At 40.3% G+C, this 27,970-nt stretch overlaps 1 protein-coding gene across 6 annotated transcripts in view; it reads right to left on the bottom strand.

The window, feature by feature from the left end:
• Positions 1-8,274: 8,274 nt before the first annotated feature.
• Positions 8,275-27,970, bottom strand: part of LOC118004223 — a 188,831-nt gene continuing 169,135 nt past the window's right edge. Inside the window, exons 1-4 of one of the 6 annotated variants that reach the window (XR_004677519.1) lie at positions 26,914-26,933; positions 16,854-16,968; positions 16,124-16,193; positions 15,044-15,627 (exon numbers count right to left, since the gene is read on the bottom strand). Coding sequence is in view for 1 of the 6 variants with exons in the window: in XM_034995455.1 (XP_034851346.1) it covers positions 14,795-14,862; positions 15,511-15,627; positions 16,124-16,193 (255 nt within the window). In the remaining 5 variants the exon portion in view is untranslated. Of the gene's footprint in view, positions 14,863-15,043; positions 15,628-16,123; positions 16,194-16,853; positions 18,942-19,581; positions 19,830-26,909; positions 26,934-27,970 lie in introns of those variants that run through there. The other 5 variants (XR_004677518.1, XR_004677516.1, XR_004677515.1 and 2 more) reach the window with 5 other exon arrangements.

Here is a 27,970-nt window from a genome sequence, read left to right as displayed (position 1 = left end):
CCAGGCCAGAACTCAACTCCATGAACTCCATCCTCCTGTTTAGCAATACACTTGACCCTTGAACAACATGGGTTTGCACTGTGTGGATCCACTTATATGCAGATTTTTTTTTTTTGGAAGATTTTATTTATTTATTTGACAGAGAGAGACACAGCGAGAGAAGGAACACAAGCAGGAGGAGTGCGAGAGGGAGAAGCAGGCTTCCTGTGGAGCAGGGAGCCCAATGCGGGGCTCGATCCCAGGACCCTGGGATCATGACCTGAGCCGAAGGCAGACGCTTAATGACTGAGCCACCCAGGTGCCCCTATATGCAGATATTTTTAAATAAATAAAGTACAGGACTGCAAATGTATTTTCCTTATGATTTCCTTAATAACATTTTCTGTTCTTTAGCTTATTTTACTGCAAGAATATATAATACATATAATACAGACTGTGTGTTAATTGACTGCTTATGTTATTGGTAAGGCTTCTGGTCGACAGACTATTAGTAATTCATTTGGGGAGAGTCAAAAGTGATACTTGGATTTCAACTGTTCAGGGGGTCAGTGCCCCTACCCCCTCCCCTGCATTGTTCAAGGGTCAACTGTACTTGGTTTCTCCACCAACCAGTATCAGTGCTCTCTCCCCTGATGGAAGCCAACAGGAATTAAAGCTACAGGCAGCAAAGTGTTCATCTTGCCTAGCTGGGTTCTAGCACACTGGCTTTCTATTCATAATGTCTCTCTTCACCATCAGTAGTACAATGATCTGCATTGGTTGGTAGGAAGTTCAAAATGGAAAGCTGGTTTCAGAGATTGTTGTCTGCCCCATACCCTCAAATTTCCACTTAAAACTGCCAACTCCTTGGTTATAAACAAGTGAATTGGAAGGGAGCACAAAGACTTTACCCACAAAGGTTTTAGAGTCACAAGTCCAGAAAAGAGCCCCCATGTGAGCCCTCCTATAAACAATACACAGACCATACTTTTAGTCCTCAGGTTCAATTACATTAAATCCAACAAGTAACTATTGAACCCTTGAGGTTTTGTCTGAATGACCAGTTGCTCTGGGCCCTGCAGAGTTTACTCCAAGACATGTGGATATAATCAGAGTCTCATAGTCTCAATACAGGCCTCTTTTCTGAACCTGGAAAGCTGCTAAAAATTATCCATGAACTGGAAGGATATTTCTGATTCTCAAGTTAGGTCATTTATCTCTTCAGTGTTTCCCCACTTTTATTTTAAAGAAACCCTGCCTTAGGGGATCACTGTGAACTTAATCAGATAATGGATGTGAGCAGACTAAGCAGAGACTCCAGGACAATGTATTTCTTTAAACTTAAGCCTAGCGTTTGGACCTGGGGTCTCCTTCCACTCTTGCTGTAAGAGAAAAGTGAGTACCTTCAAGAATCTACAGAAAGGGCTGGAGATTCTTGATAGGGTCTCCCTGGTACAGCCCTTGGATTTAAACCATCTTTCATATTGTGTAGGCAGCTGCCCTCTTCATGTGATTTGAGGGGGAGCCAAGTAGGATTTCTTACCTACAAGTATAGCCACACTGTCATCCCCCCAGTTACTAAGCCTTCATTCAGAATATCTTTAATGGCAGGGTTGGAAAAGCCAATCACTAATGGAGTTTAACTACCAGTTGATTACATTCTAGTGGGGTATCCTGACCTGGGGATTAAAAGGAAAACAGTGGACCAGTCTTGGCCAATGGCAAGGAGTCCACTCATTGGAGAGAGAGGTCAGTTGGTCATCTATACCCACCAGATGGCAGCACCATGCAAAGCCTTGGGGCCAGAAGTGCCAATTAGAATTTGGGGGCTACAAGGGAAAAATGGGCCCTAAAGGTAGAATGCCTCAATCCTCCCTTCGTCTGGCTGGATGGCAGGTGGGGTTGCCAGGTCCCTAGGAAAAAGGGATTGTTGGGGCTTTCAACAGGGATAGAAGCAAAATTCAGAGACAAAGGCTGTGGAGGAACAGTACATAAAAGATTAGATTCTGCCAAGCAGCAGGACTGAGATGTCACTGCTGGAAAAGGCACACTTCTAGGGGAGGAAATGTGAACAAAGAGAATGTTTGTTTAGAACCTACAACTATGTTAGGTCTAGGGTTTTTCATATGTTGTCTCTTGTGCACAGACTAGGAACCAAACAGCTGGGTTCATAGTCCATATCTGCCATTTACTAGTTGTATGATCTTGGGCAAGTTACTTAGCCAGTCTATGCCTCAGTTTCTTCATCTGAGGAAATGGGGAGGAAATGGTTATTGTGAGAATTAGATGAATTCCTATCTATAAAGCACATTAAATGCACTATGTAAGTGTTAGCTCTATAAGTGCTATTACTATCTCTCAGCAACAAAGTATCTGAAAGATAAAAGAAAGGAGGGAAGACTAGCCACCAGAGGGAATTTTCCTCTAACCAGGAGCAAAGGGTCCTAGAAATAGATGTTTGGCTCTTCTTTTTTCACCTTATTGAAGAACCCAAAGCAAACCTTAGCTGAATTGCAAAGCAAACCCAGACAGGAATCCTGCAACTAGACCCATTTAACCATCTGTCCACTTATTCACCCACTAAACACTTCTGAGTGTCTGCTCTGTGCTAGGCCCAATGTTCGGTACAGGTAATGCAGATCTGACTCACAGACCTGCACCCTTGCCCTCAGGGAGATCACTGTTTAGTGGAAGAACTGATGAAGGAACAAGTGTAATACAGTCTAACAAGCTCTGATCTGACATATTATAGTGATATGAAAGAGGACGACCCCAGCAGTTGATGAAGGAGCCAAATTCTGCCCCAAGAAGTAGTTATGTCATTTCTGAATGGCTCCACTTCTGTTCAATCATTAGGCAGCTCTGCGGGATGGGAATTTGTTCATTAGACCTGGAGGAAAATATTTGCAAGATAGTTCATAGACTAAGGATTGGTCTAAACAAAATAGGCACAAATATCCAAATGGAAAAATGGGCCAAAAATATGAGCAAGCAATTAACTAAAGAGAAAGTATAAATGCCCAAAAAATATACAAAAGGATGTTTAAACTTGTTAAAATCAGGAAATGTAAAAATAGATACCAGATCTCACTTATCAGATTGACAAATTTAAGGTGATAATTAGCAAATATTAGAGAGAATATAAGAAAAATAAGTACTCATATATCCTGCTGGTGAAATCATAGTTGGTACAATCACTTTGGAACGCACTTTGGTATCACAGAGTGAGAACAAACAATCCCCAAATTTGCATGGAACCACAAAAGACCTCAAATAGCCAAAGCAATCTTGAAAAAGAAAAGCAAAGCTGAAGGCATCACAATTCCAGACTTCAAGTTTTATTACAAAGCTGTAGTGATCAAGACAGTATGGTACTGGCACGAAAACAGACACACAGACCAATGGAACAGAATAGAAAACCCAGAAATAAACCCACAACTATATGGTCAACTAATCTTTCACAAAGCAGGAAAGAATATCCAGTGAAAAAAAGACAGTCTCTTCAACAAAGGTGTTGGGAAAACTTGGGACAGCGACATGCAGATGAAACTGGACCACTCTCTTACACCATACACAAAAATAAATTCAAAATGGATGAAAGACCTAAATGTGAGGCAGGAAACCATCAGAATCCTAGAGGAGAACACAGGCAGTAACCTCTCTGACATCAGCTATAGCAACTTCTTTCTAGATATGTTTCCTGAGGCAAGGGAAACAAAAGCAAAAATGAACTATTGGGACTTCATCAAGACAAAAAGCTCTGCCCAGCAAAGGAAACAATCAACAAAACTAAAAGGCAACGTATGGAATGGGAGAAGATATTTACAAATGGTATATCTGATAAGGGGTTAGTACTCAAAATCTATAAAGAACTTACCAAACTCAACACCCCAAAACCAAATAATCCAGTTTAAAAATGGGCAGAAGACATGAATAGACATCTCTCCAAAGACATACAGATGGCTATAAGACACATGAAAGGATGCTCAACATCACTCATCATCAGGGAAATACAAATCAAAATTTCAGTACTACCTCACACCTGTCAGAACGGCTGAAATTAACAACACAAGAAACAACAGGTATTGGCAAGGATACAGAGAAAGGGGAACCCTCCTACACTGTTGGTGGGAATGCAAGCTGGTACAGCCACTCTAGGAAACAGTATGGAGGTTCCTCAAAAAGTTAAAAATAGAGCTACCCTACGACCCAGCAATTGCACTGCTAGGTATTTACCCAAAGGATACAGACATAGTGATTCAAAGGGATACATGCACCTGGATGTTTATAGAAGCATTATCAACAATAGCCAAATTATGCAAAGAGCCCCAATGTCCAATGACTGATGAATGGATAAAGAAGATATGGAATATATGTTAATGAAATTAAAAATGCACATACTCTATAACCTTGTACTCAAAGTGTGGTCCATGGACCAGTAGCATTAGCTTCAGCTGGGTACTTATTATCAGGCCCATCCCACATCTGATTCAGAATCTGCATTTTAACAAAATCCCCAGATGAGTCATATACACAATAAAATCTGATATGTAATACACATGAAACTCTTAACCACACAGTCTTTCTTTGGGAAACGAACCACAACTAAGGATAGTGGCCACTCTCATACCAGGTTCATCTATAATGTCTGAATTTTTACAATGAATATTTCTTAATGTAATACTTCTGAAATTCAAATTATTATGTTTATAGTTAAAAAATGATTCATTTGCGTGTGCTGAAATCTGCCTCACATTGGTTGCTGCCCCACTTCGTGACCTGAGCTACACACACACACACACACCCACACACTTCTTGAACCACTCATGCTAGTTGTATGTATTCCCTATTGAGAAGGTAAAAGGAATCATCAAGGTACATAACATTTACTGTTTTGTGAGAGCAGGAATTTATCAACCACCACCTCTTTCTTTTGCACACTCAGAGCCATTTCTTAGTTTTGTGCATTTTACATAAATAACATTTTTATAAGTTGTCTACTAGTGAAGATATAGTAAAAGATTTTATAGAAGTTAAATGCCCAGTAGGAGATATGTTAATTAGGAAAGCAGTAGAACATAGTGGTTATACACATGTAATCAGACAGAGTTGGGTTTAAATTCTGGGTCTGCCATTCACTAATTCTATGAATCTTGGTAAGTTACTTAAGTTCTTGTATCTCAATTTCCTCATCTATAAAACCTAATATCTACTTCATAGGGTTGTTGTGAAGATAAAATGAAAGAGTATCTGTAAAGCTTACTACGCAGTCTGCAGTAAGCATTTAACAAATGTGAGCTTTAATAGTACTTAACACTTTTATTTAAATAATAAATCATGACATTTCATTTCCAATCCATAATTATACATATGATATAGCATATATTCAGGAACCTAACCCTTCTGTAACCCAAAGACTAAGTATATATTTTTAATATTGTTGTCATTTAAAGGGATGAGTATCAGTATATAAGTGGAATCAAGGGGTGTCTGGGTGGCTCAGTCAGTTGAGCGGCTGACTCTTGATTTCGGCTCAGGTCATGATTTCAGGGTCGTGGGATCAAGCCCCGCATCAGGCTCTATGCTCATCAGGGAGTCTGCTTTAGGATTCTCTCTCTTCCTCTCTCCCTCCCCCACGTGTGCTCTCTCTCAAATAAATAAATCTTTAGAAAAAAGTAGAATCAAGTAGAACTACACAGAACAGTGATGTGTCTTGTTAGACCACCTATATCTCTAGGGGAGGTAGGGAATACTAGTACTTCTAATCCATGGAACACTGTTCACACATATCTTGATCTTCACAGCAACCCCATAAGGTAAGTTATAATTATACCCATTTTACAGATGAGGAAATTGTATCTAAGGTCAAACATTAAAACATGGTAGAGGGCTTCTAATTCCAAGTCCAGTACTCTTTCCATATACCACAACCCTCCCAGGTATCTCTTAAGGGGTATCTATAGTCAATGAAGGAATTCCTGGCTAAGTAAGTCTCAAAAGTAAGAGACTTCTTGGAAGTGTTTGCATCTGCAAAGAGGATTGCTTTCAAACCCTAACTGGATATTGTCCTCGAGCAAGGGAAAGAGCCACTAAATTCCTCCTTTCTGAAACAGAGAATCTGGTTGGCGAAGACAAAGAAGGGGAGTCATATTTATCGAGCTCCTACTGAGAACAGAAGTAGAGTCAGAGATTCCCTCATACCCATGGAAGGTGCTACCCTGGAAAGTCTTGTGTGGGCGTCCGGAAAGCAGGAAGAAGAAATGCCCCTCTTCTTTAGGAAAATGCCTGGAGGTTACCCCGATACCAGGGTAAAAGAACAGAAATCTCCCTCAGCTGCTTCACAGCATGGAGCCCTCCTTCTTAAAGTCTCAAAAGAAGAGCATGGGACCTGTGTGAGGGATTGATGGTGCCAGCCAGACATGAGGAGAAGCAAGCGACCTTTTCAGGATTGGTATATGGTGGTCTGGGGCATTATTGGCCCTTATGTAGGTTCTGTACTTTGCTGCCAGCCAGATGGCAAATAAAATATTCAACAGACACACAAACTTCTCACAACAGTGAGGTGACTGGCTTATTCAGAACAGAGTGATTTCTGCAGAAAGCACAAATTCCAAGTGGCAAGAAGCAGCTGGGAGACAGTCAACAATCTGCTTCCTATGACAGAGCCAGAGACCAGATATGGGGACAGCTTGCATTTGCAGCAGGGCCAGAGTCCCTCTTTAGAGCACTGTGGAATTTGTCATCAAAGAACTTCTATATACTTAGATCCAAAACAAATGCAGATGCACAAAGTACAAAGTACTCAGATGGATGATTCCACATAAAATAGCCTCAGCAGGTGCCAATGGATAGGCTAATGTGGCAAAATCTATTTAGAGATAGCAATATAATCACTCTCTTGACAGAGCACAAACCCAAATAGTGTCTAGGTATTTGGTAATGATTCTCCAGTATGCCTGGGCTCCTTTATCCTTATCCAGGCATTTGCAAGCATGATGAGTGAGCTGACAGACCCCGTGTCCCCATATAGTTTGACAGACACGGCAAAACTCCTTGCCATTCCAGCCTAACTTCATGGCAGGGTCTTCAACAACTGTTGAATGGGTAGGCCCAAGATTTTAAAGTTATGCTCATTCATAAAGCCCATTTCTGTAAGCCTTAACAGATAACATCCTTATTCATTATGTTGCAATCTGAAACCAAAATACAACAGGGCAGATTCATTTATTTTCCAATAAATTATCAAAAAATTCCACTTCCCACTCACTCTTCAACATGATAATCATCTCCAAGATAACTCTGGATAATGTTTCTTGTGATTACAATGTGGTTAAATCCAATGGAATTTCTCAGTCCTCATCTTACTTAATGTTTCAGCAGATTTTGGTATTGTTAACTTTCCCTTTCTTAAAACATTCAATTCCCTTAGCTTCTAGGACAACACACACTCCTGCATTTTCTCTTGCCTCATCCCATTGCCAGCCTATCCTTTGTTATCTGGCCATTAAATGTTGCAACTCCTCAAGATTCCATTCATGCCTCTCTCCTCTTCTTCCTCTGTTCTCCCCAGCTCGAGTCAATTTCATCTACACCCAAACCATCAATTACTCTCTATCGACAGATGATTCCAGCCAGATGTCTCCTCCAAGCTCCAGACCAGTATATCCAATTGCCAGCCAACATCCCTCCTTATGACTCAAAAGCATCTCAAGATCAAAATGGCAAAACCAGACTCATGAGCATTCCCTGCTGTCTGCCTTCCCCAATCTGGTGCTCTCCCAGCATTCTCCATCACAGTGAAGGGTAACACCGATTCATATGCACAAACCAGATGGCCAGAAGTTATCCTTTACAATTCCCTCTCCTTTGCTCTTCATGTCCAACATATGACCACCTAGTATTGGTTTTAACTACTAATTATGTCACAAATACTTCCATGTCTCTCCATGTCTTCTCCATGACCTTAACTAAACTGCCTTCATCCCTCTCCTGCACTATTAACTGGTAAACCACCTTAGTCTATTGGCTCCAGGAGGGCAGAGATGGGTCTCTGAGTTTTACTCACAGTAATAGCCTCAAAGCCTATCATTGTACTACATAAATATTTAATAAATTAATGAATAATATTTTTACTTAAATTATATATTGTCTGATAGTGTCAGAGAACAATAAATCTGACATATAAGCATATCCAGGTAATTGAAACTCAATTTCTTTTTTCTTTTATTTCAATCAGTGTGAATGAGAATCTTTCTAAAATATACAAACATGTATTCCTTTTTTTCTTTCAAAAAGATAAAACTGTCATTATCCTCTAATAATGATTTTAGTGAGAGAGAACTCCAAATAAATGCCAATTTATTATAATTAATAAAGTACTTTAACAAGTTGCTAGATATATGATCAATAAACAAAAATCAATTACTTTTCTACACTCCAAAAAATAATTTGAAAACAATGAAAAAATTACTTTTATCATAGCAACAAAAAATATACCCAAAACTCCAGCTAGCAAAAGTTGTGCAAGAGACATCATAGTTTCAACTGTCCTACTTCTGGTTCCCAGCCAGAAAGTCAAAACTGAGTAAAGAGTTGAGGTCCAAGAACTAACCAACTTTCTGCTACCAAAGCTTCCCAAATGGAATCCAAATGTCTCAGGCAACTCTAATGGAGGTTTCAGTCTGTTTATTAAACTAACAACAACAACAAAATAAGTTTCCCGAAATAGGAGAAGTTGTTCAGGAGTCTTTCATCGACCTGGCTCCCAGGTAGTACTTCTCATCACTCAAGCAAAACTAAAAGTGGAGTACCCGCCTCAGGGATGATGGAGGGTGCCTGACCACCTGAGCATAAGGGCCCTGGAGGACATCAGTCTCAGATCAGAGAAAAGCCAATCCAAGTCCCCACAGCCAGGGTGCATCTCACACTTAATCTAGGCCAAGGCCCACTGTGGTTGAATGAGGGGCTGGCTCTGAGGGGTCCAGTGAGAGGGCCAGTTGGGGGGGGGACAGTGAGGGGTCCAGTGAGGATGCAGTGAGGGACTCAGTGAGGGGCCCAGTGGGGGGGGGGCAGTAAGGGGCACAGTGAAAGGCTAGAGCCACGCCCATGCTGGTGAAATCACTAAGGAACCACTGAGGGACTCTGTGCTTCTCTGAGGAGGTTCCCTAGCATCTGTGACCTTTCCAAGTCCCTTGAAGACTACGTCCATCAGTCTAGAAAATGTTCCTGCGAAGCTTCTGAAGGAGGACCATGGCCATCATGACTGCTTTGTCATCCTGCCTCAGCTCATGTGCCAGGCTCACTGATGAAAGTCCAGAGGGTTTGACCAAGCCCCAGTCCCTCTGCTCTAGTGACCTTAGGATGGTCACCATCATACAGGGGAGACCCAGAGCTGGCCCTGGGGACTGGAACAGGAACACGAGCTCCAGGCTTCAAGACCATCTTGGGATCAGTCCAGCAGCAACACAACAAGTCAAAAGCACTGCTGGGAATGTAAAATCATCCCTTTTTCCCCCCTGACTTTTTAAAGAGGGGTTAATATCACATTTTGTTGTTGATTCAATGTAATTGCTAACATTATCAAATACAAGGTTGAAATGAGAGGATGTGGTTGGCGTAGGGCTATTTGCCTTTCTACTGAATAATCCCAACCTGCTGAGCAATTTAGATTTATTTTAGTATTTTTAATGTGTGTCTTTCCTTAGAATCAAGCTGCCACTTTTCATGGTGGCTAGTGCTTCCTTCCCACTGCATTCTCGAATTCTTTCTTGAGTTATTACTCATCTGCTACAAATTGGGAAAACAAACAGCTGAATTATTAGAATTGGATGTAAGTGGGGGAAAAAAGGCTTTGAGCACGGGACTGAGGGACTCTCCTATGAATAAACCATTCAAGGGTTTGACACATTTATTGGTTCACTTATTTCCTGTTTCTCAACGTCCTCACTGTTCCAGCAGCTTGCACTCCTGGCCCCACCAATCAATTCCCTGCAAAGCAGCCACAGTGATCTCCTAAAAATGCAAAATTGATTCTGTCACACACACACTCTCCATCCTTCCCCTCTAGAACCCTTCAGTGGCTTCTCACTGCCCTCAGGATAAAGTCCAGCCTCCCTGACATTCTTTCAGAGCCTGGCCAGATCTGGCCTGGTAGATCTCTTCTACCCACCCCTTCACCAAGGGGCCACTCAATCTCATATCACCCAACTCATCTTGGAGGTGTCCTCTTAGCTCCGTCCTCCAGAAAGCCTCCCTGACCTCCCTGAACAAAATCATGTGTCCAACAATGGCCCATGGCCCCATCTACTTCCCCATCTAACATTTAACCAAAATCATAACTATGTCATTGCATTACAGATTTGTAGCCCCACCATTTAGTAGCTGGGTTGCCTCGGGCAAATTACTTAACCTCCCTAAGCCTCAGTTTCTTCATTTGTAAAATGGAGATAATTATTTCATCTACCTCTTAACCTCACAGTAAGGATCGAGACGGTGCATATAGCCCACTTAGCACAATGAATGTGCTTACAATTTATTGATTATCTGTTTTCCTTACTAGAATGTAAGTTCTGTGAGGTCAGGAATCATGCCTGTCTTGTGCTCACCATGGCAGGCACAGCCGAGTCTCTGGAACACAGCTACTCAATTATATGCTGATTATTTGTGGAATGAATCAATGAATGAATGTCAAGGTCCTGCCAAAGAATCTGCAGGGGTTCCCATGCCAAAGTTGAGCACACTTCCGTTCTTTCATGTGGCGTTCCTCAGCCTGCACTGCCACCACCCTCCTCAGCTTCTCTCTGCTGCGCCTTCACAGTTTGTCTGATGAGGTTTCCTTTCCCTTCCCTCCCCTCCCTTCATCAAATCCTCCCTTCCAGGCCTGGGTCCTCCCTCCTCCAGGAAGCTTTCCTGGGTTCACTGTTCAGGTCTCCTTGGAACTCCTCTCTAGCATTCTGATTTGTTCTCAACCATTCCCCAACTCTTTTCAGGCCTAACCTCTCCTCCCGTTAAGAAGCAGTGGCCTTGAAGGCAAGCTCTGCTCTAACTTCTCCTTTTGTTGCCCCCTCCCCACCCCAGCCCTTGGTCATGGGCTCTCCATCTCCTGCTTCTGCCAAAGAGCCGTTCCTTTTGGTAATATTCTTTCAAACATTACATCCTCGCAGTGTTTACCTCCAAGTTCCCAAAGCTTCACCACGCCTCACTTAAGGTATTGACTTTTCAATTCATGATAAATTATTCAGCAGCTCATTTTCAGCCAAACTTCTCTTTTCTTCAGGGCCTGTTCTCCTTCAGCTAGCATCCCGGGGCAGCCTTTAAGTCTAATGACGTGTTTACAATTCATGCTCTGCCAGACATTAAAGCAAGGCAGTGCACTCAGGGTTGATAAAGTGCTACTCCAAATTCTCAGCAGAGGGAAGTGTCCAACGAAAGTACTGCTCTGTTGTTTATGAAGAACAAAAATTTCTGTCTCCACTACAAAGGATCTGTGTGCAGATGGTGGCAAAGGGGTTCTGGTTCAAAGGTAGGGCTCTCCTGGGACCTTCCAAGCCTCCTAGCAGCTGATGGGCACAGCCAGATCTGATTCCAGTCAACCCTAAACTTGAGGATTTTCAAGCTCTGTGCCATCAGGTTGATGTTAGAGGGGAGAAAAAGGGAAAAGGAAAGAAAAAGAGAAACCCTAAATCTTGCCTGATCAGTGATATCTGAGGAAGTGAGCAAACAAGAAGCAATATACAATGCTTGCCCTTGGGATTGGGTTTTTAAGGTGGAATCTTTTCATACTGCTCAAAGGACCACTATTAGCCAGTCCCGGGCCTTTGGGTCTAATGATCCTGTAGCCCAGCATGAGCTTCCTTCCTTCTTGATGTTCCAGCCCCTGGCATAGAGGAGCTCCTCTTACCTCCATGTTAACCCCTGGCTCTCAGTTGAAGACCCTCTTCCTACCACAGCTTCCTAACCTGATTGTGTGTGAGACCACAGGTCATGACTGTAGGCCATCAGAAACATTAAGGTACAATTTACATGATCAATAATGGGGGAAGAAAGGTGTTGGGAGTCATAGGAAGGGAAGGAGATACCCCACTGTCTTAGATGTTGCTGAAATCTATAATTTCATTTTCTTCATAATTACTTGATCAATTAAGCTCCAGCCTGATGGTTTATTTTAATGACTACCTTTAAGGGCTTAACCTGAGAAGAATAGAATTAAGGGGTGTGCATGATTAGGCAAGTGACAGGACTTCCTTGGATCCCATCAAAACTAAGCTGATGTTCCTGGTGGCACCTCAGAAGAGGTTAAAAACAACAAAAGCAATATCAAAACAAATGAAAAACAAGGAAGACCGCATGTGCAATAGCCAGAGGAAAAAAATAAAATTAGTCGATATGATGGCACTTTTGCTCTGTCAGAAAATCTCATCTTTTCCTCCTGTTCCTCTCTCTTTCACTGAACACAGAAAGACTACAGAGCCCTAGAGGACAGGACACTGTACCAGAAGTCCCCACATTCTTTTTCTGGAAAAAAACCTCCCCCTTGGCTGGCACGTCTGCGACCCTGCTTCTTCCACCACCCTCAGCCCCACTTCCGGCAAAGCTAATTAAAAAAGAGAGGGGCACCTCCTAGCCAGAGGTTAGCCCAATCAGATTCTCTCTCCCAGGAATTTGTGATTGAGACACAAAAGCCTAAGTCCGTTAGCAGTGGGGAGTCAGGGAGTGTAGTGGTGCAGTCAGGGGATAACACCACCATCTTATGGCAGCCATGATGGGTCTTGTACAGGCAGAGAGGTACACAGAGAAGCCAGCAGAACAGAGAGGAATGAAGGAGAAATGCTTAGGAAAAGCAGAACAGTTTTTGAGCTGGATGAGCTTCAGTGAATGTCTGTCCTTGCCAGCTACAGATCCCTGACGCACAGACCTTGAATCCCCACCTCCAAGTGACTCATAAGCTTACTAAAAAAAAATTCATCCAGCAATTCAAGGTGAAATAACTAACATTTCATGAGCACCCCATAAGTACCAGAAATATGGTAAGCAATGGGGTAAAACTAACTAGTTCTAATCTAAATAATCCAACAAGATTGATAGATTTGCAATCACTCTACAAAGCTTAGGTAACAAGTTCTGTAACTAGAAAGTAGCAAAGCCTGGATGTGAACCCACTGGGGCTGACTGCAAACCCATGTTCCCACACTCCTCTCTAGAGTAAAAGAGTATACGGTCATCGCTTGGGCACCATCCAGAAACTAGCAGGTTCACATTGATGAAGTTCCCAAACAAATGAAGTATGCCTTTCAAGGGAAAAAATGTTTTTCTTTTTCAAAAATGTTAGTTGAAATTTTAGAACATACATGACATTTTCCTGCCTATTACTCACTGAGCACAATGTAACACTTTCCTGATTGATTAAGTTCATTCAGTCAAAACTGTGTGGAGGACCTCCCATTTGCCTGGCATTATGCAAAGAACTAAGAATACAAAGTTGCTTTCAACAAGATGTCTACCCCCAAGGAGTTCATAGTCTGGTGGGGGAAATATCAAAATAATATTCACAATCATAACTATGATGATAATAACTAGCCTTTTGGTTAGCTTGTACTCTACTTGCATTATCTTAATCCTCAGAATAAATCTATGCAGGATTATTACTATAATTACTATTATTATTATTCTCATTTTACAGAAGAAATGGAGATTGCAAGTCCAATTTACAGGTGCTAAATATTAAAGCAGGGCACATTCGTATAATCTATCTAGAACCTGAGCCATCAGCACTATACTATACAGTTTGCTCTAAGTAAAAAAATAACAGCAAGCAGTATGATCAAGACAAACCAAAGTTGGGTTCGGGCTAGTGATCATAAGGAAGAGTGATCAAACCAGTGCGAGCAGGATTTCACCAGGTGGACAAAGGAGACCATCCAGACAAAGAGAAAAACACATGCAAAAGCACAGCAGTGGGAAAGAGCATTAGGCTCTCTTTCTAAGAGAAATGCAAGCAGTTTTTGTGTACTTGGAGCATAGGCAGGAGAAAATGAAGGACCAGGGAGAAAGTGGAGAAGGATGAGGGTGGAGACATAGGAAGGGCCTAGACTTGGGGCAACCTCATATGACACCTACCAAGGCAATGAAGGAGTTAGGTGGAGGGAGGATGGGATGATATGTGTAATTTTAGGAAGATAAGAGAGATTATTCTGGCTGTAGTGTGGAAGGTGAGGGTGAAGAGTTAGTAGTTCTGAAGGGGGACAGATAGGAAGGAGAGGAAACAGCCCCTCCAGGGACATACGGAAGTGGTGTATGTATGTTTTGGGGGGGGTCACAATGAATGACTAAGAATGCAGCACTGAGTTTAGAAGTGTTACATGTCCTGCTGTATATGGGAGCGACCTGCCCAAGGGACTGCCCTACCCCAAATGCCCAGTGAGAAACACGAGAAAAAGGGAAACTTGGGAGCCATTCTCCATGCGCTTTTCCTTGCCCAGCCCCACACCCCCTACACACACATATTAACCATCTGAGAGTCCTGTATCTTCCACTGCTTCCATACCTCAAAATGTACATCTCACCATCTCTTCTTGTGCCTGTGTGCTATTTGTCATGGGATCCCTGGCACTGAACCCCGTGCTTCGAACAAAGGAGGTGGTTGCTAATGTTTGCTGAACCCAATGGAACTGCTTCATCCTGTGGGATAAATGTTCCCAGCACAAAGCCCTTGGCTTGAATGAAATCAATTGATGCCCTCTTCACTTGTGATCTTGACGTGAGTATTTCTCCCAGGTCTCAGCAAAGTTGGTGATTTCTGCTCGGCTTCCTCACCACATTAGAAATACCACGTTTCATCATCAGTTGCTGTTCTCTTCAAAAACTCTTTATATTGCCCAGCATCTCCTGGGTAATCAGAGCAAATATAATGTCTTTACTGCATCTATTTGTCACTTGGAATGCATGGCAAGCCTTCACGGAAAATTTCCTCAAGTTCACATTTCCTTCCAGAAGGAGTCTTTATCTACATTTAACTCTTGAGTCACCTTTTTCTCTTTATGTCTCCCTCTGTCTCTATCTGTGTCTGTCTGTCTCTCTCTCTCTCTCTCTCTCTCACACACACACACACATACCATGTTCTGAACTAAATGGGAGGAGCCTTGGCTTAAGAGCCAAGAGAGCTCCACTCTGGGCTAGGTTTTGATATTATTTGACCTTAACTAAGCAACTCGACCTCAGTTTCATTTATAAAATAGGGGAGCTGACTCAAATAGTTTTCAAGGAGTCTAGGAGCTCCTTGGAGGTATCTAGGGAGAACACTGGGGGTAAGGGAGTGCTCATACATACATACACATGTGCACACACATACTTGCTCATTGTGATAAACAATGGAGGTGTCTACCAAATATTTTCACTAGGAAATACCTCCTGGGCACATGGTGGGATTGTACTTCTTGGCACCTTTGTGATTGGGTAAGGCTATGTGACTGATTTTGGCCTATGGGATCTGAATAGAAGTGCTGTGTGTCACTTTCAAATCAGACATTTAATTACCAATGCAATACTCTTCAGAGTTGTTTCTTCTGCCATGGAAACCAGCAATATTCAAAATGGTGGTTGCTTTATCCACTTGGGTTCTGGAATGAAGCTGTGAGCTGAGCCCAAGTCCACCTATGACAGACATTTAACATGAACAAGAAAACCTTTTGTTGTAACAGCTGAAATATTCGGGGGGCTCTTTTTTACTGCACATAACTTAGCTTATTCTGACTAATACCACACACATATACACACACTCACGCTTTAACCAGAGCACCTCTATACTTATCTGTTTTACATATTAGATTTCTGCATAAGATTTTGTTTGACAAATGAGCCCAAGTGCTAAAAAGAACTTGAAAACCACTAGTCTACTTGATTTCTGAGGACCCTTCCTACAAAAATCTATGATGCTATACAGATTCTTCCAACAATCCAGCTTTCTTCCCTACCCTCTTTACATATTTTGACTTCATTTTCATAAGCTTCTCTTAATTTGATAGGTACCTCCCATAGAGATATACTTTCGCATAAAAATTTTTTGTCAATTTTTGGATCTCAAAATGGTGACCTACTTTTTCTTCACCACACATACTTTCACTTATTACAGTCATCAAAACAAACTTACCTGCCAAAGGCGACAGCTTCACTCTGACAAGGTGAGACTTGTTGCAAACTGTCCCCACACTGTCTCTTCCCTAAGAGACACAAAGGAAAATGTGCATCCTCACTTTAGAGGCATGGCTAGTCTGAGTGTTTTAGCCCACTAGTATCCCCCACTATGGCTGGTCAGAGTTCTATAGAAAGAAGGTATCCAGTACACCAATTGATGGTTTCTTTGAAAATAGTGGATACATGTAATATCAATATTTCTTTGATAGTCTGATAACTTCTGGAATCTCCCTTTTTCAAGACCCACTTAGACCAGAAGCGTCCTTTGATGGCTATGGATGGCTAAACTGAAATACAAACTGGAATCTGGGAAGTTAAATCAGTTATCGAATTTTGTTGTGCCTAATCATCAATCTAATAATCTCCCCCAATTCAGTTGGTCTGGGGTGATGACCTGGAATCCATATTTTTAATATAGTGACTTTGGTGCAGGTAGTCACAGAACCACAATTTGAGAAATTTTAGACTTGATCTTTAAGCTTTTTTTTTAACCCTAGGAATCTGTGGTTAGTTTCAAGTTCCAGATATGCAAGAGATTCAAAACATTCAGCTAAAAGTGCCAGGGGAAAATCACTAGTCATTTCTACATATTTCTTCTTTGGCAGCAGGGCCACTGCATGAGAATGAAGGAGCTGTGATTTCACCCTAGTAAGAATGTGTAAGGGGCTAGAGGGACAGTCTCTTACCTAATGTCCCAATGATGCCACAGCAGAGCCCAGAGCTGGTGAGGAGCTATGGTAGATAAACAAATAATGCAAAAGGCTTGCCAAAACAAGGTGAGGAAGAGGTCCAAAGCAGGTTCTGAAAGTAAAGCATAAGGGCAGGGAAATAAGAAGGAGACATACAAGTGGCAGATCCAAGCAGTTAGCTGGAGAGATCTGAGTGAGTCCTGAGGATAGACACAGTGGCCTGGATGTCAAGTTAGCCCTTACAGGGGACTAATCAAGCCTATAGGGATGAGCCAGGCAGAGTGATTGATGGAGTAAGGATAAAGGGTTTCTGGGAAATAAATCCAATAAGAACTGAGTTGAACTTTAATCCAAAGTGGCCAGGAGTAGGAAAAGTCAGAAAATGAATGTAATCCATTACCCAGGAAGAACTAAGAGTTGAACAAAATAAATCTGGTTAAGTTAAAGGATTGACTTAATGGGGCTAGAAATAGGAAACTAAAAATTTGGGAATCTGGTACAAACCAGAATGGAATAGAAAATAAAACACCAGAGAAGAAATTAATAAAAGAGTCAAAGGCAATTGCTCTTCTTGCAGTTGTGACTGGTCTCTGACTTTCACTGGCTCCATATGGTGTGGGGTGGGTGGCCAGGTTTGAAGACAAATAAGGCAGATGCTTACCTGTCCCAACTGGATCACAAAGAGGATGGAGCCACTGTACCCAAGACCTCCTTTTACAGACAGAACTCAGCCGAGGTCAATTCACAAGGCTTGGCAATGAAATATAACTGAGATACCAGCTAACAAATGTAACACTGAGGAATTAGGGTAGATAGTTGGAATTGCGGGGCTATGCAACTTACTAGGCTCATGTTTGGCAAACAAACACTTAATAGGGAGACAAAAGATTTCCAGAACAAGGAAGAACAGCATTCTCTCCCTCCTCATCTTCTTTTTCCTCCCATTATAGAATGCCTTTGCTGAAACAATGGGCCATGGCCCAGTAATTCCACTGAGGCTGTGTTAATTGTTTCTCATCACAAATTTGGGCACATCCTTCCCCAATTAAAAATTCTTTGTGCTGAAGGAGAAAATAATTTAGGGCTCATTACAGCTTTGTTTACAAATCAGTTAATAGAATGTGGTAGATAATGGAGGGAGAAGGCAGAGGACTGGGCTGGAAGACAGGAAAATTGATTCTTATTCCCAGTTCTGACATTTGCTAGCCGTGTGAACTTAGGCAAATCATTTCATTTCTTTGGGCTTTTGTTTCCTTGTTTGTAAAAAGAAAGTTATTGAACATGATGGCTTCTAAATGTCCTTCCAACTCAGAATTCTCCGCTGTCTATGATTCAATAAGCCTGGATTGCACTTCCCTCCTACCTAACAAGAAGGCTTTGGAAAATGGAATTGCTCACCTTGCAAAAATGGGCACTTAATTGTTGGATGATGAATGAATGGAGGGATTAATGAATGAGTGACATCCAATGACACATATTTGGGGGCATCTCCAATGAAAGGGTTGCCAAACCAAGGTGAGGAAGAGACCTAAAGTACATGAGGAAAGTAAATCATAAATTCAGGGAAATGGGGAGGTCAGCTTATGAGTGGTGAATCCAGGTCCACTTTTGACCTCCGCTTATGCTGAGTCCTACAATCATGAATACAGACTCTCAGAACTCAAAGATTTATCATGCCAAATCAACCCATTTGACAGGTAGGGAAACTAAGACTGGGAAAAGTGACTTGCCTACAGTTCCGGGTTAGCTAGCACAGAGAGCTAGAAAAATCTTTTTGCTTTTCCTCACTGTGCTTTTTCTCTGCACTGTGCTTCTTCACATTTCCCAAACAAGAAGCTAAAAACGGAGCTAAAGCTTTAGGCAAAGGCCCAGAGTTGATGACCCAAAGTGACCTGAATGGTAATCTAATACTGGAGCAAAAAGACTTCCCAAAATGTCTCAAGAGAAGCTCTATTTTCCTTATCTCAACACCTGTGGTCCAGAACCACCCACCACCATCACCACCACCACCACTTCCAACCGTAAAGGGGCATGGAGCAGTGGGCTCTGAAAAATACACATTCTATGAGAAGATGATCTGGAGCAAAGAAGAGAAAGCCAATTTTAGGGATTTTTTTCTGGGAGTAATTCCAGAGATTTTGGTTTACTGAGAACATTCACGGGCAGTGGCAAAAGTTGGAGCCTCCTCCTCTTCCCAGAACGATGAAAAACCCCCTTTCCATTTTGCCAGAAGTTTTGGCAACTAACTTTCTCATGAGGTATTCAAACTTCCTGAACCTCAGCTTTCCCTTCTATAAAATAGAGAAGGACAAAGCCAGCAATAATCAAATGAGGCCCATGGATATACAAGCACCAGATTCATGCACTCAAAACTCTGTCTTCACCAGATTAGCTCTGTGTTCTCTTGTCGCTTCCTATGTTCATCCTTACCCCTGAGACATTGCTTATTTGCTTCCTAGCCTAATATGAAGAGTTCCTTGATCACTCCAGCCCAGAGAAGAGCTTTCCTCCCTGCTCTCTGCATTTATGGCCTATAAAACTCATTTGATTCTTGGATGCATGATGCCTGGAATTACAACATTATTGTTTTTCCAGGGTAAGATCTCTTACTATCTGTAGTAAATCCCCAAATATATCTATATCCTAACCTCTAGAACCAGTGAATATGTTACATGAAAGGGAGAGTGAAGGTTGTAGATGGAATTAAGGTGGTTAATCAGCTGACCTTAATTATCCTTGGTTATCCAGGTGTGTCCAAAGTAATCATGAGTTTTCTTAAATATGGAAGGAGGAGGCAGAAGAGCCAGAACTTGAGAGATGGCATTGTGAATGCCTCAACCAGCCATTGCTAGGTTTGAAGATGGACAAGACCATGAGCCCAGAAATGCAGGAGGCCACAGGAGCTGGGAAAAGGAAGGAAATGAATTCTTCTCTAGAGGCTCCAGAAGGAATACAGCCTTGCCAACACCTTGGTTTTAGCCCAGTGAAATTCATTTCAAAATTCTGACCTCCAGAACTGTAAAATAAAAAAAAAAAATCGGGTTGTTTCAAGCCACTATATTGGTGGTAACTTGCTATAGTAGCAATAAGAAATTTACATACTGCCTATTACATCCTATACTTTATACTAAACTATTGGATACCAGTATTTTTCTCTGGCCACCAAATATTACTAAACACAAAGTAAGCAACTAAGGCATATTTTTAAAAGTGAATGAATGAATTAATATACTAATTGGTGTGATAACAATTTGGAAATCATCAATAAATACAACGATAGACCAAGATTATAAAAACCCCTGAAAGCAGACTCAGGTGTCATATGATTTCATGGATATTTCTTATTGTGGACATTTCTTGGTGACTCCCACATCCAATGTTGCTATTATTTCTCCAAGATCATAATCATACATTGGAAATAGTTCTGAATTTGAAGTCAGAAGTCTGGGACAGTCCTGCTGCTGACATAGATTAGCTGTCTGACCTTGGACAAACTGTGTAACTAACCTAGGCCTCAGTCACCTCATCTATGAAAGAAAGACACTATACACTATCCTAAGAATTTCACAGGACTGTGGTGAGAATCAGATGAGCCAATGCCCAGAAAAGGGCTGTGAAAACTGTAAAACCCTATGTGAATGTCATTTACCACCCTCCTCTTTGGACTAATTTTTAGCTAATAGGCCTTTTCTTAGTGCCTCTACTGTGCTCACATTACTATATGAGGCCTTGTGGGAGAAATAAACATTTGGAAAAGTTAGTAGTCCAAGGAGGAACTAGGGTGAAATGAGACAAGTCATTCAGTTCCTACTCTAGTCTAGAAGCCCAGGGCCACCTGTTGCTGGCCTGGTCCAGGCACTGAGAAACCATCTACTGCTGACAATGGAAAAGAGCTTTCTGGTACAGGTCCAGTTCAATGGACTGAGGCCCAGAGCTGAGGGTTAACCAACTAAAGAGAGGGGTCTTTCATTTGGTGGAAGCCTTGTGCAGGTAGTTGGTCCCACCCTAGACATAGAGTACTTATGGAACAGCTCCTATGCTGAGTGGTGTTTGCAGACTCTTTCTTCATTCTCCACAAACTCATGGTCCATTGGGGCTGGGATTTGGGAAAAGTAGGGGCTTTGGACATACCCAAGCCCAATCCCTGGAAGACATCTGGCTCTCAGAGATAATGCCTCGGGTTTCCCAATGGATAGTTCATTTCCTTGGGGAGTTAAGTCTTCTAGGCTATCAAAAGAGCCTGCCTCAGGCAAAAACTAAGATTGTAGATGTTACTTAGTATAGCTCCTTACTTCTCAAAAGTGCTCTAGACTCCCCCCAAGTCCAAGACATTCGCAGTCCTGTCACTTTACAACTAAACTCATTTTTAAAAAGATGAAAACACATGGCACAAAGCTCTTCATCTCCCTTCCCATCAGTCTCAAATTCTCTCTGCAACTCTTCTTAGCTTCGGAAATATGGGATAAAGCATCCCTCTAATTATTTAAATCTAATTTCTTGTGCTTTTGATCCTATACTAATCCATAAATGCAAAAGGAGAAAAAATGCTACAGGCACAAAGAAGTGCTCATTATAGCAATATCAATAAAAATTATATAAGCTAGAATTCTGGTTAGAGATGGTAGTGCACTACCATGTGTTTATTTCTTCTTCATTCTGTGCTCCTACTAATATGATAAAAAAATAATTCTTAAAAACCACATAAGGCATGGAAAAGGAGACATCAGAAAAAATATAAGATTTTAATAAATTTTTAGAAGACTAAAAGTTGAAGGAATACTTACTGATTTAGCAGTGTAAAGGAAGCCTGAGGAAGGACATGAAAAGGAAGTAATCTGCTCCATAAAACCCTGGAAAGGTTAATAATTCAGTGGGGCCAGAACACCTGGATCAAAGTATCTGGTACCCAACCTACTCACTTCTTTCTGAGGCAGAAGAGCTGAGTTTTCTTCTCTAGCAAAATTAATAGGAGAAACTCGGGATTCAGAGACACCTTAGAGGTGGAGGGCAGGAGTAATGACAAAGAGATAAATTGAAGGTCTGTAAAATGAAGTGATAGGACCAAGTCCTCTTTTGTTCCCATAATATAGACCCCTGTAGGCAGAATGCTTGTAGATGGGCACTTCCCTTGTGGTTTTCAGAAATCTCTTTCCCAGAATTTGTGGAGCACCAGTGAAATGACCAACTAATTGTCCAAGTATCTTGAAGTGAAGCCCATCAGTTGAAAAGCACCACCACCCCCCACTCTCATACACATTCTTACTTGAACACACACACACACACACATTTTCACATCTTACCCTTAAACAGACAACCAAGGCTCATCAAATAATTGAGAAAAATCTCCAACATGAAAGTGAGAAATTAAAACAAACACACAAAAAACACCTTATCTAACAGAGATAATGCAAGACAGAAGAAAACATTTTCCCCAAATTATTATCCTCAGTTACATATGAAAAAAACCCACATATATTAAACAGGAAACAGAAAACACTCAGAGACTAAGAAAGAGCTCTGTAAATTAGCACATATGATCCCTAAAATTAAAAACTTGAATAGAATGCTTGGAAATAAAGCCAAAATTTGGAAAATAAAACAAAAGACAAAGAGATGACCAATGGGAAGAAAAAAAATTAATAGAAGAGAAATTCAAGAACTGTATCATACAAATTATAGGAGATATAGAAAGAACAGAGAAAATTAGGGAGAGGGAACAGAAAAAAGGTATTATTACATTCTCAAAGGCATGTCTCTAGATTGAAAGAACCACAGGGTATCTAGCACAATAAATGAAAAAAGAGCCACCTTAAAAGTTCATGAACATGAAATTTCAGGGACCAGGGAATAAAGAAGAAATTATAAGATATTCTAAAATGGAAAAAAAATCACAAGAAATCGGAATTATGGTGGCTTCAGATATTTCCTTAACAACACTGTATGACAGAAGAATATGGACCAAGGCCTTCAAAATTCTGCTGGAAACTTTTTTTAACTTAAAATTTTGCACACAAACTATCCACCAAATTTAACAGTGAAACAAAGTTATTTCAGGTATTTCACTATCCCAAATTATCTCCATTTATTAGGAAGATACTTAAGGATATATTCTAGCCAAGAAGGATGATGACATAGAAAACAGGAAGCAATAGATACATGTTGAAAAATGGGGTTGGGAGACCCCAGGTAACAAATGTGTAACTTCCCAGCATCACAGAGGACCTCAGGAGGGTCACTTGTAATGAAAACAGAGAGGGGACTTCATATAATGTCTTTAAAACAAAGCATTTGGAGAAGATTAAGAAGATATAAATGGCAAAAATATGCACATATTTTAAAATTAAGCAATTATAAATTTGAAGAATAATTTAAAAACTGATGTAGAAATAAAATGGAATCAGTAGTACATTAGGATCTGGAATAAGCAATATTTGCATAGTCATAATGGTATAACACTGATGACTTATTATATAAAAATTGTGATACAATTTTATTGGGAAAATGGAAGATGAGAAATTGAGAAGTGGTATAAAAAAGCCAAAGTCCTTCCCACTATAACAGAAAGTAAATAGATAACATCAGAAATAAATGAGAAATAGCAGTAGAGGCATATTACTTTGAAATATGGGTTTAGCTATAAAAAGAAAAGCTAATTAATTAAAGAAGAGGTTATTTCTACATAGTGGGACTGAGGTGGGAAGGCATGAGACAGGGAAATGATGTATTTTATCATAAGTCTTTCAGATATATTTAATGCTATACAACATATAGATATAATACTTACTGGAAGGTATTTTTTTAATTAAAAGTAATGATATAGGACATTCACTTTCAGGCATAATGGAGTACCAGGGATTAGATTTACCATCTCACCTCAATAAAATCAGAAAATCAGACAAAATATAAAACAATTTTTTTAGTCATTGGACAGAAGGCAGCACAGAACCATGATCTCTGTGAGAAGAGAAACAAATGTGATGAGCCCTCAAGGCAATTTCCAGGCTGCAATGCAAGGACAAAAGTTCCAAAAGTCCTGGTGATTTTGATGAGTTGAGAAGACAGAAATCAGTTCAGAAAGTCTGCTGTGACTAGAATGTGCAGAAAAGAGTGCCAGAAAGAAGGGAGCCACTCAGAGAGAGCTCCAGAGATCTGCAAAGAGGGTCCTTCAAGTTTCTGACTGAGTACTGATCTGCATGTACATAAGATAAAACTACCTGAGGCTAGTGAAAGAATCACCAGAAAGTAGTAGGCTGAAAAACTTTCAGTTTACCCAGGGCTGAGAATAGTTTAGGTTGTCACCAGCCAAAGTACAAAGATCTCATAATACAAATGACATCAGCTGGAGTCATCAGAAGGGCATTGCCTCAATTAACCTGACCCAAAAGCTGCTTTGGATCTACTCTAACAAAGCTTAATATCAAACTTGAAAAAGATCTAACTAATACCAAGAAATGTAATTGCATGTCAGGAAAAAAGTAAGCCCAATACTCTTTTTTCAAAAAATACAGTGAAATCCAGTATCCAACAACGTAAGATCAACAATGTCTGGCATCCAATAAAAAATTTACCAGACATGCAAACAGTACAAATTTCAGTTACAAGATAAATAAATTCTGAGGATCTAATGTACAGCATGGTGATTATAGTTAATAGTACTATATTGTATCCTTGAAATTTGCTGAGAGTAGACCTTAAGTTCTCACCATATACAAAAAGGTTAAATGTGAGGTGATAGATATGTTATTTGTTTGTGCTAATCATTTCAAAATGTATACATATATTAAATTATCACATTGTATATCTTTAGAAAGCCATATTGTACAGCCTAAGTATTTACAATTTTTATTTGTCAATTATCTCAATAAAACTAAAAAAAAGCTTTTTAAAAAGAAATAGATTTCTAATGATAAAACATTATATAGTAATAAAATTAGAAATCTTGAAAAAAATTACCAAATGTGAAGAGAAGCAGGAAAATACAACCCATTTCCAGAGAATAATCAACAATATCAACAGGCCCAGAAATGAGTGATAGGATAAAAATAGCAAGTGAGAATATTAAAATGGCTATTAAAAACTGCCTCATAGGTTCAGGAAGGTAAATGAAAACATGATAGAAAGAGAATTAAAAGATATATAAAACATCCAAATGAAACCTCTGACAATGGAAAAGAAACAAAATCTTAAATGGCAAAAAAAAAAAAAAAAAAAAAAACCCACACACAAAAAACAGTATCAGATGAGATTAACAATAAATAAGTACAGAAGTAAAAGACATAGCAATAGAAATGACCCAAAATGAAGTACAAAGAGTAAAAAGATTAAAAACACGAGCAGTGTCTCAGTGGCCCATAGGACCATATCAAACAAACAGTTTAACAAATGTATAATTGGAATCCTGCAAAGAGGGAGGGGTGCAGAAAAATATTTAAAGAAATAATGGCTGAAAACTTTCCAAATTTTCATATATATAAATAAATAAATATATATATATATATATATATATATATATATATAAATATATGTATGTATGTATCTCCACAGATCGAAAAAGCTCAATGACTCCAAGGAGAATAAAAATGTCTTTAGTGCAACAGACCACTTAATAATCAAATTGCTGGAAATTGCTGCTAAAAAGAAATTCTTAAAATCAGTCAGAAGAGAGAAAAAGACACATGTACAGAGAAACAAAGATAAGACTGACAGAAGATTTCATGTTAGAAACCATGTAAACCAGAAGAAACTAAATCTGTCAACTAGATTTTTATGCCCAGCAAAGGTATCTTTCAAAAATGAAAGTGAGGGCGCCTGGGTGGCTCAGTTGGTTAAACGACTGCCTTCGGCTCAGGTCATGATCCTGGAGTCCCTGGATCGAGTCCCGCATCGGGCTCCCTGCTCGGCGGGGAGCCTGCTTCTCCCTCTCCCACTCCCCCCTGCTTGTGTTCCCTCTCTCGCTGTGTCTTTCTCTGTCAAATAAATAAATAAAATCTTTAAAAAAAAAAAAAAGAAAGTGAAATAAACATTTTTTCAGACAAACAACATCTGAGAAAATTCATGACCAGCAGAGCTACACTGTAAGAAATTTTAAAGGAAATTCTTCAAGCAGATGGAACATAATATATCTGGATCTACACAAAACAATCAAGAGTGTCAGTAATGAGAATAGGTGGATTAATATAAAAGATATTTTTCCACTGTTTAATCTCTTTAAAATAAAAATGGCTACTGAAAACAAAAATCATACCAGTATACTATGAGATTTACAACATATATAGAAGTAAAACATGACAATGAGTGCAAAAGATAAGTTTCTTACCCTATACATGAAGTGGTATAATATTACCTGAAGGTAGACTGTGATAAGTTAAAGATGTATACTGTAAACTTTAGAGTAACCAATAGCAAAACAAAGGTATGGCTAATAAGCCAACAAAAGGATCTAATGGAATCATAAAAAGAATGTAGGAAAAGAGGGGAAAAAAGAATGAAAAAGAAGAAAATAGAAAACAAATAGCAGTATCATAGATTTAAATCCAGCCATATCAATAATTACATTAAATATGAGCAATCTAAACACTGCAACTAAAAGCAGAGATTGTAAGACTGTATAAAAAAGCAAGAACCAATTTTGTGCTACCTGTTAAAAACCTACTTTAAAAACACAGGCACAGGAGCCTGGGTGGCTCAGTTGGTTAAGTGTCTGCCTTCAGCTCAGGTCATAATCCCAGAGTCCTGGGATTGAGTCCCATATTGGGCTCCCTGCTCAGCGGGGAGCCTGCTTCTCCCTCTGCCTGCTGCTCCCCCTGCTTGTGCTCTCTCTCTCTGTCAAATAAATAAATAAAATCCTAAAAAAAATAAAAATGAAAACACAGGCACAGGAAGGGGCACCTGGGTGGCTCACTTGGTTAAGCGACTGACTCTTGATTTCCACTCAGGTCAGCATCTCAAGGTCATAAGATCGAGTCCCATGTTGGGTTCCACACTTCGCATGGAGTCTGTGGATTCTCTCTCTCCCCCTCTGCCCCTCCCTTGCTTGCAGCTCTAAATACATACATACAGGGCGCCTGGGTGGCTCAGATGGTTGGGCGTCTGCCTTCGGCTCAGGTCATGATCTCAGGGTCCTGGAATCGAGTCCCACATCGGGTTCCCTGCTCAGTGCAGAGCCTGCTTCTCCCTCTCCCTCTGCCACTCCCTCTGCTTGTGCTCTTCTATCTCTCTGTCAAATAAATAAAAATAAAATCTTTAAATAAATACATACATACATACATACATAAAATCTTTTTAAAAAATACAAGCACGGGTAAGTTAAAAGTAAAAGGAGGTAAACAAGATATATCATGAAAGAATAATCAAAAGAAAGTTGGAGTGGCTACATTAATACAGAGAAAAGACTTCAGGATAGGAAATATAAGAAAAAGAGGCTTATTACCTGTTTCTTAAGATTTATTTATTTATTTTGAGAGTGAGAGAGCACACACATGCATGAGTAGGTGGGGGAGGAGCAGAGGGAGAGGGAGAGAAGCAGTCTCCCTGCTGAGCACAGAGACCCACTTGGGGCACAATCCCAGGACCTTGAGATCATGACCCAAGCCAAAATCAAGAGTTGGCCCCTTAACGAACTAAGCCATCCAGGCGCCCCAAGAGGTATATTTCTAATAATATATCAGTTTAAAGGTGAAAGATTTGTATGATCTGAAGAGAAAGCAGAGTATGGATAAAGATGTGGCATATATATACAATGGAATATGACTAAGCCATCAGAAAAAATAAAATCTTGCCATTTGCAATGATGTGCATAGAACTAGATGGTATTATGCTAAGCAAAATAAGTAAGTCAGAGAAAGACAAATACCATAGATTTCACTCATACATGGAATTTAAGAAACAAAACAGATGAACATAGGGGAAGGGAAGGAAAAATAAAATGATATAAAAACAGAGGGGGAGGTAAACCATAAGAGACTCTTAACTCTAGGAAACAAACTGAGGGTTGCTGGAGGGAAGATGGGTGAGCGGGATGGGATAATTAGGTGATAGGCACTAAGGAGGGCACTTGATGTAATGAGCACTGGGTGTTATATGCAACTCATGAATCACTAAATTCTACCCTTGAA

This window comes from Mirounga leonina, unplaced genomic scaffold (assembly GCF_011800145.1).
Source record: "Mirounga leonina isolate KUSES-001 unplaced genomic scaffold, KU_Mleo_1.0 Mir_92, whole genome shotgun sequence".
Lineage (NCBI taxonomy): Eukaryota > Metazoa > Chordata > Mammalia > Carnivora > Phocidae > Mirounga > Mirounga leonina.
Note: the sequence above shows the minus strand (reverse complement) of the source record. Positions and strands in the feature narration are given on the sequence as shown.